Raw genomic sequence first — 12,913 nt, 5'->3', positions numbered from 1 at the left:
AAAAAAAATAAGCAAATGATAACAGTATGAGTTACTTAAAAAAAGCTTTTTATCATAATGATTAAACATAATTAACACTAATTCTAAAACAATAATAAATATTAATGGTTAATACTGATCTGTGAGTTAATGAAATGATTAATGATAATATCACCTTAAAATACTGCAGGCACAATGAAGGGAATTTTAGAAGATCAACAGTCATTAACGGCATAATTACATTTAAACCATATATGCAGACATCTGATGCCATTATTGTAAAATCATTACTTAACTGATCTTCTTCAGCTGTTAAAACAAAAAATAAAAGTAGAAAAATCTTTATTATAATAAATAAAACCAGAAATATTTTTCAACTTACAATTATAACAAAGGTAATAATATGTTATAGACAAATCTGAACTTTAGTTTTATTTATACTTGAGTCACAGACTTCAAGATTAACAAATTTAACTCTCTTATAAAAGTTAGCTAACTCATATGAGGTCTGTAAATAAAATGAGACTAGTTTTTTTGGGAGTCAAAGTGGCAACACTGTAAAGTTAGTAGTAAATATATGGTTATATGAACAGCTGTTTTATATTAGGTATTAATAAGGAAATGGCAAAGGTGCTAGTAGATTTTTGCCATTTACTTTAGAGATATGAGGGATAGTCAATTTTGTTTTTTTGTAACTGGACAAAAACACCAAGTTCAAGAAAAATGATCAAACCATCACAAATAAAATAAAAAATAAAAAAAGTTACAGCTGAAGAAATAAGCCAATTAAAAGAGAAGTGAAAACAAAAGATGTGGAAAGAATAATAAAAACAATACCAGAAAGAATGAGGTTTTACTTATAAAGTTACTAATACTAAAAGGAACAAATAAATAAGAAAATAAGGGGAGGTATAAATTATTTATGAGTAACACAAAAATGAATTTAACAAACATTAAACAGTAATAACTGGTAATTTTATTTTATAAATTTAATTAATTATAACATACACAATTCATACCTTCATCATTTCTCTATATAGTCTCCTGCACAACCTACACACTTTTGTCAATGATTTGGAATCTTGAATATTCCTCGTTCATAAAAAGTTTGAGGATGAGTTGTCAACCAATTGCTCATGTGCTTTTCGACATCTTCAGTGTTTTTGAATTGTTCACCTCCTCCTTTCAAGGGTACAAACAAAACATAGTCACAGGGGGACAAATCTGGTCTGTGGGGAGGATTTTTTCCAATTTATCCTTGTCGAAATCACAGTATGCAGCCTGGCATTGTCATGGAGAAGGGTGATATCTCTGATAGGCATACCCTGTCTTTTGTTTTAGTAGGCAGCTGGCAATAGTAAGCTACATTCACCATTCATTGATTGTGAAGAAAATCAATGAGTAAAACTCCCCTTGCGTCAAAAAAAATCTTTGCTAGAACTTTTCCGGCTGACAGATGAGTTTTGGCCTTCACTGGGCAGCCCTCATCCTTCCTTTGTCACTCCTTACTCACCATTTTTACTCCAGAGTGTAATGATGGACCCATGTCTCATGGTACGTGACATTTGCCTCAAAAAATCATCCCCTTCTTGCTGAAACTGATTCAGAAGTCTCTCAGATCTCCAAGCTGACTTGTTTCTGATTTTCAGTCAACAACCTCAGAACCCATCAAGCACTAATTTTTCTAAAGCCAAGATGATCAGTGATAATGGATTGAGCACTCCCATAGCTGATATCCACTTCTGAGATGATTTCTTTAACAGTGAACCAGCGATCACCTTCGATAAGCTCTCGAACAGCACGGATGTTATGTGCTGTGAGACTTGACCTTGGGCATCGATCATGACTTTCGTTTTCTACACTTTCTTGCCTGCCCTTAAATTGTCTGGCCCATGTATTTACTTGGTTCTGGGACAGTGTAGCATCCCCAAACTGTACCTTTAAATGAGTTAAAATTTCCACAGGTTTAATGCCTTCATTAGTTAAAAACTTCATGATTATACGTTGTGCAGCAGATGATGGAATCTCTTGCTCACTCATGCTTTTACAGATGACAGAACAGAGCGAAGGAGCTAACCAAGCTGGTTCTCCCTCTCTAACATACCAAAAATTAACCCCACACTCCGTCATCCAGCTCAGAACTGCTTGCTGCATAGAATAGCAAAATTATAGTTTAAATTTTTAATAGTTAAATATTACATTTCTGGAAAACACCATGGATATAATCAACAGTTTTTAACTACGAAAAAACTTACACAATTAGAAAAATGGTGACCAGTGTGTTGGTGTGATGGAGAAGCTAACAGAAGGAATGTGTTTTTTCAGAAGTGTGATTGTGGGAATAATGTAAATAATGTTATAAATAGTGCTTTATGTTTAGACTATATAATGAATAACAGTTTTTTTTTTTAGTATAAATGAAAAATGGGGTGTATTTAGCTGTATTCGAAGTGACTGTAGAAAGCAAATAAGCAAGTTGAGCTTGAACTGCAGATTAAAAAGAATATTATCAAAAACTACAAATAACTATAAATGATCTTTCTCAAGATAATGAAGTTTAAAAACAATCAAGCAAATACATAGGCAAACATAACCTCATTGGGAATGGTTTCAGATGCCATAACTAGCAAGGACCCTAATAATTTGATTTCTTTTAGTGAATATGAAGAGATTCATCTGAAGAAGTAAAAGATAAGAAGACATCATATAATATGTTTAAAAGTTTTGCTAGTCAAAATTTGTAAAATTTAATTACTAGAGAAATCAGATTCAACAATCTTGATGGACCTAGATACCAACATCAGGAAAATCTAACAAAACAACAACTCTTATTTCGGTTCCATTCAGAAAGTAAGAAATGAGCAAGAAAATGGGAAAATTTAAGAAATTAGAAATATCAATGGATAAAAGGGTGAATACAATGAAATTACATGAGAAAATAATTAGGGACAGCCAAGCCAGAGTTATGTCAGGGATATTGCATAGCAATGGACACATGCAGAGGCTCTTGTTTATCCTCTTCCTCCTAGTGACTACCTTAAAAATATCAAAATTAAATGTTCGGATGCAGGGAAAAATGATGTTATGGTAATGTGTTGGGACAAATGACACTGCATGTAAAGATGGGGAAAACTGGAAAAACTTAAGAAAACTTTATGTTTACTAACATACTCAAATAAACTTGTAAAAAAGAGCTTCTGTGTTAATGCAAAAGTTAAAGGGTTAATACAATAGCTTCTTTGTGTAAGCATTTTAAAAATGTGTCTATGATAAACTGTGAAATATCAAAACAAAATTGCTTCACATAACATGGTTTTCATTTATACAAAATATGAAAAGAGAAATTTGTTAACACAGTAAATGTTAAAGTTAAGCAAAAATTCATCATTTGACTCACAGAACAGTGAGGATTGGATAGGCTTTTTTACTGAAATTATGTTTCCTACAGAGAGTGTAAAGGTAGATAATAAGAGGCATTTTCCACCAAAACATACAATACTTAAAATTTGAAGTACATACTTATCATTAGATCCATACATAATTATTTTGACTAAAAATGGTTTGAAAAAATAAAATATTGATATTTTTAAAATTATGAATTAGCATCCTATTTTTGCTGTGTGATGCGTAAAGGTGGGGCTGTAGGTCCACCTATACATATGAAGCAAGGTTTGAAGTGAACCACACTAAAAAAAAAAAAAATTTTTCACTAGTTAAATTCAATGAACTAACTAATGAAATGGAGTTTCAATTAGCTATTGCTAATTTATATATTGATAAAATCAAGTACTTAATAGTAAGAATTTACAGATCTCCTATACCTCACCCAACACCCTTCTGGTGCACTTTGATAGATTATTGTCGATTAATAATGTACAAAATATTATAACCACAGGAAATCTAAATGTTAACTCTCTGTCCAATGATGGAAACTATAAATATTTTCAGGATCTAATGAATGAGTATAAGCTAACTTGTCTGCCTCTGCGGCACAAGCAATAGCATCTCAGCCTTTCACCCACAGGTCCTGAGTTCAAATCCCAGTCAGGCATGGCATTTTTCATACACTACATTTCCATATCCCACGCACAAGCTTCAATCTTATGTGGCGATATTATAAAGAAAAAAAAATGTAATCAAACTACCAATTAGAATTATTGCCAATAGTGATAGTAGTATGGACTACATAATAACATCCTTTCGCTATTACCCTGATGTGACACTCAAAATCAACAATCATCTATCGAATCACCTGTCCCAGATTTCATACATCAATTCAGTAAGATAAAAGTCTAATATTAATGAAACAAAATATATTAGTTTTAGAGATGTTACTGTACAGAAATTAGAGATGTTGAAGGTTGTCTTCCATTAATTGGGACACATCTTATTTATGCTCAATTCAACTAATCAAATGTGCAAATTGTTTAATAAAATATTTAATATGGTTTTCAAATCAAGTTGCTTACAAACTACTAAAACTGTATGTTCCAACTGTAAAGCTCTTGTAATTCCAGCACACATATAAAGATCAAAAAAAGAAATGGAAGGTTGGTAAAGTTTTTATAGAAAATATGGTGAAGAGATTCTTAATACTAATATAAATCATGCAAAGCACAATATAGAAAAGGGGTTCAAGAATTAAATAAATATTGAAGATAATAATTAATAAAAATTTTTTAAATTAAAAACAAATTAAATAAAATGATTAAAAGTAATTAACATAAATCAGAGTATACCAATTATGAGAACACAGGTTAAAATCCACAAAGAGAATTTACCAAGAAGAACTATAATAAATTACACAAATGTGCCAGCATATAGATTAGCAAAATATTTTGCAAATATATTAAAAGACATGGGAATATTAAAAAACCAGTATAAAGTAAAAAATCAATCAAAGCAGAAAAAAAGAATAAAAATAATATATCAGATATTATGAAAAAATTCAGTACATGAATGACACTCTATTAGTAATTGAAAACAAAATAAATAATAATGAAGAAAAGATTCTGGAAGAAATGAACAAATTCCATCATAAAATTAAATATATGGTGGAAAAAGAGAAAAAGATTAAACTATTAATTTTTTAGACCTAACAATAAAAAGAAATAATAATAATCTAGATTTTGAAATTTTGAAAAAATAAACCTATACAGATAACATTATAGCTTACAATTCAACTCACCCAGTAGAGTATAAATTAGTGGTTTTTAGATATATGACAGATAGACTACATACATAAATTACCAGTAAATAAACCAACATATAAAAAAGAGCTAAACACTATTTTTCAAATAGCAGAAAATAAAGGTATAAAAAATAAATAATAAGAAAAATGAATAAAAATAGAAATAAATTAAATGAAATTAAAACAACAAACAATAAAGAAACCTTTAAATGGAGTAAATTAACATTTACTGGGAAAGAAATTTACCCAATTAAACAATTCTCTAGAAAACATAATATAAAAATGGCTATAAATACAAATAATACACTAAAAAGATTTTTAATAGTAACATAGAAGAAAAATATATACATACAACAGTAATGGCATATACAAAGTAAAATGTAAATGCAAATCATATATTGGGCAACCAGGAAGTAAATTAAAATTAAGATATAACAAAAATATAAGATCTTTTAAAAATAAAAAAAATTCCTAATTACGCAATGCATTTAATAAAATAACAATATATCAGAATCAAAATGGAAGAATCAATGAAATTAATTCAAAAATGTTAAAAGAAAAATGAACATTTTAGAAAATCTTAAAATCTTTAAATTAAAAAGTAACAATAAAATGATCATAAATGAACAGATCAACAATCAAGTAAAAAAAAAATAATAATAAAATTAGCAAGAATAGAAAAAGTAGATCTTTCCAGGAAAATATGGTTTATTATGGTGATGAAGCTATAGAAGATCTAATTAGAATATCAAATATATTTAAAAAGCAATACCTAAACTCAACAGAATGTAGATCGTTAATACCTATTCAATGGATGAAAATAAAATATCAAAATTCTATACTTCTATAACCAGCAACTGTTAATGAAAAAAATAAAATTATTATAGGGCTTAATAATCAAAAATGAACTGGGTGGAACGTTGTATCTGTAAGTCATTAAATTCTGTAAACATCAACTAATAAAACCCCTTGATTACTTAGTAAATAAATCATTGTCAATGGGTGAATATCCATCCTGATGGTCTAAAAAAATTGTCATTAGGTCAATCTATAAAAAGTCTTCTTTATAATAATAAAGAAGTAGACAATTACCAACTCATAACACTGTTTTCAATACTTAGTGAATTATTAGAAATGGTATTGCAAACTGAATTTCTTACTTTGCGAAAGTTAATAATATTCTCAGTGGGTCTCTCAGCATGGTTTCAGGAAAGGTCTTTTGACTAAAACTGCCATTGCTAATTACAGACATGAAGTAACGACCCAATTAGATAAGAATAATAGTTTTGGGGGTTACGATAGATTTATCAAAAGCCTTTGACTGCACAAGTCATTATATACTGCTTGAGAGATTATATAATCTTATTAGAGGAATTGCCTTTGATTTAATATCATAATTGTTTGTATTTACAAAACCAATAACAACATACAGAAGGAATAACTCGCAAAGTAAATATCAGTTGGAATAAGGTAATGTGGGCCAAGGTGTTCCACAGGGATCTATTTTGGGTTCCTTGCTGTACATTCTGTATACAAATGAGTTGCCAGCGGCTGGCTATAAACATTAAAATTGTAACATATGCACATGACACATCCTTAATATAATAAAACAAATTTACTGACTTACAGTTTCTTGTAACTTATATACTGATCCAATTGTAAAATTTTTTAAAATTTAAATTTAAACTCTAACCTGACCAAGATGTGTTATATTAATTTTAAATTCATAAACAACCAAGAGTAGCCTGAAATTGAAATTAAAATAAATAATTGTAGTATCAGCATAAACGTCTTGTATTGTGTTAATAAAAAGTTAGCTTGGGATAAACATATTTTTTTTATTTAAACAAAGGTAGAGCTATTTATTTTCTCTAATCATTAAATAATTTTTGCAAACTGAGATTATTTTGAAACAGTACATTCACATTTAGCATATGAAACTGATATTTAGGAGGGTTCTGCTGATATACATATAAAATATTATTGTCACAAAAATATACTAGCCGTTCGGCCCGGCTTCGCCGGACCTCCCAGCCAGGCCTCGCTTCACTCGGTGCTTTGGTTTTCCAGGTTTCCAAAGTTCTTTTTTCAACTGGAAAATTTTTGACATTATCAACCTTACTCCAAGTTAAGAGCTCAATGTTTTTAAAAAAAATTTCATGCAATTTAGATACGTTATCTGATAACAGAAAATCCATTTTTTTTTAATTTACCGACATGGGGGGTGCACCTCCAAACCTAATCACATTTCCCGTTGCTCAGTTGTTTCAGTCGAGCGGGATTGATCTGTGCGTATTCGGCCGCTTTCTAAACGTATTTCCCGTTGCTCAGTTGTTTCAGTCGAACAGGATCGGGCTGTGTGTATTCAGTTGCTTTCCAATCTTGACTGTCTTTCGTCTTCAGTCTCTGCCGCATGAACAGTTTTCATCATACATGCTTTTTTTGTATTTCTCCCAATTGAAGAATGTATTTTAGGCATGGTATGATGTTTTGAAAAAGATCACAGAATTTAAAAGATTGGAGTTAAATACTTTACACACTTTAAATTAGTAACACACACATGATAAACAAGAGCAGCTATTTTTTTATGTTGTTAAACAGCTGTAAAAAATTGTAAATGAATGAATCGTAAAGATTACATATGCATGTGCACTAAATCAATTGAAACTTAGGAATAACTGTACATTAAAACTTCAGCCCTTTTCAAAATTAATCAATTCAATGTTGAAAAAAAAGTTAGCTAAAAATTAAATTTTTCTTGAAAATCAAAGTCATTTTGAAAATTAAATACGCTTTAAAGAAGAAATAAAGTGTTTTAAATTTTGTTGTAAAATTTCATTATGTCGGAGGTCCAAAAATATTAGCCTATGTTCATCGCAGGGCTTCAAAGTGTAGGTGTGCAAAATTTTAGACAAATCTGTCCGGTAGATCTCGAGTTAAGTTGGAACAACAGACACACAAACATTGATTTTTATATATATAGATAAGAATAATTTTTAATTTAATTTATAATCATGTACAGAAATCTAACGTGAACAAAAACTATTCACCTTGTATTGTTTATAAATTTACAAAGTAATTCTTCATATAAAAGATAAAGGGAAGTTACAACAATAATATACAAAATTATAAACAAGATGAAGGAATGACATTCACACAGACCAGCTTGCTCAGAAATTTATGATGAAAGATCTATATGTTAGTGGGCCTGTTTTCTTTAATTTATTACCTGAAGAAATTAAAGAGCTACAGGACAGTAAATTTAAAAAAATCCCTAAATAATATTTGATACAAAAGCATTATATGAAATTAATGAATATTTTGGAGAAGGGTGGTATGCACTGTTTTTTCTGATCCTGATTATATAAGTAAAAGTCATGTAATAGCTTAATTTTGACAATGATGTAATCTACATGTTATAGTAAAAAAAAAAATGATTACTGTTATTATTTAGACTGTGTGCTACAGTATTTACTTTATTGTGTATTTATGTTGTGGTATTTCTATATTGTATAAATTGTGAACATTGTTAAGGTATGCTGTTAACATAATACGGTAATTTTTTTATTTGTTTTAAGCCGAACAATGTCTGACAAACTGTAAAATTTGAATATGGGTAATAAATGAAACAAAAATATTATCATTAATTAACCTGTAGAATTCTTCTTGCAGATTTGCATTTAATTAATATAATGTACTTCCTTTACCTAGCATTTAATATATTGCCTTTTATTTCTCAAAAAAAAATCATCAAAATTAAGCGATTCACTCAAAAATCTCAGTTCATAGGCTACAAAATTTTCATTTTTACTGGTCATTTAAAAAAGTAAAGATTCAACACAAGAAAACTAACACAGATAATAAGAAACAGATACTGAGACTGGAAGATATTCAATTGGCCTGGGTCTTTGATCTATGTTGTAGCAATGAGCAAACGAACACTCTACTCATTGATGATTTTGAAGGTTAACCTTTCTATACAATTTCCAAATCATTTAAAATTAACAATCCCTAAATACTTAAAAGGCAATTACAAAATATTAATTGAATATAGACTTATTCTTACAGAAATTTTTGAACTGCTGATGATACATTTTTTAAAATTAACTGACTGATTATAATTATGTGTGCATTGATTTGTGCGTTTCTTATAATTATATGTGATTGTCTATTCCTGATGCTAATAGATTTGAAAAACTAATTTAAAATATCAATTACTTTCTAAATCAATTAGATTATCTAATAACCCCTATTATTCAAAACAGCATTATTTTAATTCTGCTTTATCCAAATCAGAACTAAAAAAAAAATAATTAATATCTGTGCTACAGAAAAAAATTAGACAGAAGTAGATTATACACAGTAAATTATACATAAACAAAAACATCTTTTCCAAAAACTAGCACTAACTGCTGTTTTATTGTTTTTTATTCTATTTCATCTGAATACGGCATATGATATTAGTATAATAGATCCTGTCTTTAATTAACTAAAAGAGCATCAGTAAAAGGACTATATCACTGCTCAAAACCATTAACAAAATTATCTATATATGAACACTTACAAGGTCTCAAATCGATGAAATCCTTAGGAAGAAGAGTTGTCATAAGTTTCATCAATAACAAAATATCCTGATAAGTATCTTCTTCAGCTGCAGCTTCTAGACTATGACGATTAGTATTAAAGCAAGCATAAGTTTGTACAATTCTCAGGCAGCATTGAAATAATTTACACTTTTCACTCTAGAATTAAAGTAAAGATCCAACTTATTATATAAATAATGCATAATAAAAATAAATAATATTTACTTAAAAAAGAAAAAAAAACGTCATTAAGTGAAATTGATGGGACAGAAATAATCATATTGTCAGGAAAAAACGATAATAGCCTTGGGACTTGCCCTTACCCTTACTTTCACAGACACTGTTATTGACTTGGCTGTAGTTACTAATTTATAAGTTTTTTAATACTTTATCTATGTACATTTTAATCACTATTTTCTCCATGTAAATAATTCAATATCCTCAATTCAATTAAAGAGCTTACATAAAAATTGCACACAAATTATAATTCCTGTTATTATAACTATGATAAAAATAATCTATAATCAGACAAAACTTTATTTTATGAATTTAACATTGTTATGATTTGTTATAAAACATAGTTTATATCAGACAGTATTACTATTTTAAAATTTAAATTAAATGCTAGAGTTATCACCAAAACCTTTAGTGCATAATTTTTTTAATTAAAACCTTTTAAACACATGAGTCATGCTACATATTAAAAGCTGCCCACTTTGGTTAAGACCCTAATATCATAAATAATTATGAATTATTGATATAACAGTAACAAAGATTAGTTGTTATAAAATAGATATTTTGTTATCACAAAATAATATTTATTTAATTAAATAGATATTTTGTTATCACAAAATAATATTTATTTAATTAAATATATTTTGTGTATTTACCTTGTTTTGTATTATATTTACAAAACAAGGTAAATACAAAAATTTCTACATAATAATTTAACAATACAGTAATAACAAAAATAATAATGCATGACGTGATAATTTTGTTTATTTCTTTGGTAAAGCATTTGTACACACATGAAATGTGCAGCAGAAAGATAGGAAACTGGATAAATGCAGTTGAGCAAGGCCAGCCACAATAAATCTAATTTTTTAAAAGCTTTGAATCAGTCTTTTTCAAGTGATTGATAACTTATACCAAAGGGACTTCAAATATGAACAGATTTTTCATTCTTATAATTTATTTATTTATTTAGTACAATTAGGCGAGACATACAATTTCTTTACAGCCTTCTATCATTGAAATTAACATGGTCCAGTGCTCAGGAAGTTTTTCAATACCAGATTTGAAAGTCATCTGATTACATTTATCCTCTGCACTGAATCAGTGAGCTCCTCATTTGAATAAAATGTCTTCCCTCCTAAAACTCCTTAAATTGTCTAAACAGATGATAATTTGACCATACTAGATCTAAGCTATATGGAAGTTGGAGCACCACTTGAGCTCTCATTTCCATAATTAACGCAGCATTAAGAAGGCACCTATTGTCTTAAAGGAAAGAAACAAGAGACTGAGTGACTTTCTTGGAGACAAATTGCAGGCTTCACTTTTTATTTTATAATCATATCGTAATATTAACCAGAAATACTTTTTTAGTTATGAGAAACTGCACATTAAAGTATTTACTGTAAATCACAAAACAAGGTTTTCATTATTTTACCCAAAGAAAAATAGTTCATTATTTTTCAACAGTGAATCAGATGAAAAAGATTTTTTGCTTTCTCTGGTGAAGATGAGCTATAATATCACCATCATGTTGCATTTAATCTCAAGTTACTAGAGTCTAAAACTTTTCAATCCATTATATTCAAGAAAATATACATAATAAAGACAACAAAAATATAATTATTGAATAAATACTATTTGAATATGATGAAAGGCTTATGTAAATAAAACATTTAATTTATTATTCAAACTTATGTTTAAAAATAAGTATTATAATTACACATTTAATTAAATTTGATAAAACAATGTTCTGATGAAGAATGCTCAGTAAAATTGTACATGTGGATATACACAAACGTAAGTTTGAAGTTAACAGAATAATTTTAATAAATAATTACATTTTGCTGTTAGGATGCAATTTCATCTATAACTATTTGTATAACATTTTGGTGAACCATTGAGGAATACATTATAAGGATGGTAAGAATAAAATTACCGTATAGTTGTCAATAAATTAAAATACCAAACATACTGGAAAATTTTACAGTAGAGCTGTATGACAAACATAAGTTATGTCGATAGAAAGATTTCAGTTTGCATTAATAGTAACATAGTAGATTAGATGGTATAATGGATAATTCAATTAATGATATAGTAAAACTCCATAGAATATTTGGACGTGCATACCAATTCTACACTGTACATAACTACACAAAAAAGTCATTGCAAAGTGATATAAATAAAGAGATTTCAATGTATAAGAGAATATCTGTTTCAGATATTAGATTTAACTTAAATTAACAATTAAAATAAAATATTACTATACCTCAGTGAGATAACAGAGAGTAGTGTGCGCAATTTCATAAAATAATTCCAATATTAATTCAATAATTTGCTGATAATTATGGTAAACATTGACAAGTGAACAGCATTCATTTAATATTGGCAATATAAAGTTAAAATATGAATTTGCAGTCTGAATATTAGTTCCTTGTGTTGAACCTAAAAAAAAACAGCAATCATATATTTAGATTTTATAAATTAAATTTCCACTTACCAACAATTTAAAAAGTGTAAATCCTAATAATTTTGAAGCTGTTACTTGTTTTTAAATTGAACTATTATGTTCATGGTTTAATTTTAAAACTATTATTGATTTGAATTTAAATTAACATATTTTAGAAAATCCCTGAAGATGGAGTAACAGCTCCAAAAGAACTAGGATTTACACTTTTTAAATTGTTGGTAAGTGGAAATTTAATTTATACAATTGTATTAATACCAATGGTGCCAAATACTTGGAAAATTAAATATATTTAGATACTATGAAAATTGAAGTAATTACCATATAAAAGCATCATAAGAATAAATATTCTATGATTAAAGTAAAATAATTATAAATTTATGCTTGGATTATTATTATTATTATTATTATTATGCAAATACATTATTTCTCAAAAAAATTATTTTTTGAGATCTAAGA

General features: G+C 28.1%; 1 protein-coding gene across 1 annotated transcript in view; it reads right to left on the bottom strand.

Moving 5' to 3' along the window:
• LOC142327662 (exportin-4-like) overlaps positions 1-12,913 on the bottom strand; it is a 35,119-nt gene that overhangs the window by 9,701 nt on the left and 12,505 nt on the right. The window contains exons 4-6 of the mRNA XM_075370887.1: positions 12,257-12,432; positions 9,735-9,912; positions 155-288 (exon numbers count right to left, since the gene is read on the bottom strand). Of these exons, the coding sequence (XP_075227002.1) occupies positions 155-288; positions 9,735-9,912; positions 12,257-12,432 (488 nt within the window). The remainder of the gene's footprint in view (positions 1-154; positions 289-9,734; positions 9,913-12,256; positions 12,433-12,913) is intronic.

Source organism: Lycorma delicatula, chromosome 7 (assembly GCF_047948215.1).
Source record: "Lycorma delicatula isolate Av1 chromosome 7, ASM4794821v1, whole genome shotgun sequence".
Lineage (NCBI taxonomy): Eukaryota > Metazoa > Arthropoda > Insecta > Hemiptera > Fulgoridae > Lycorma > Lycorma delicatula.
This window is presented reverse-complemented; position numbering and strand designations above follow the sequence as displayed.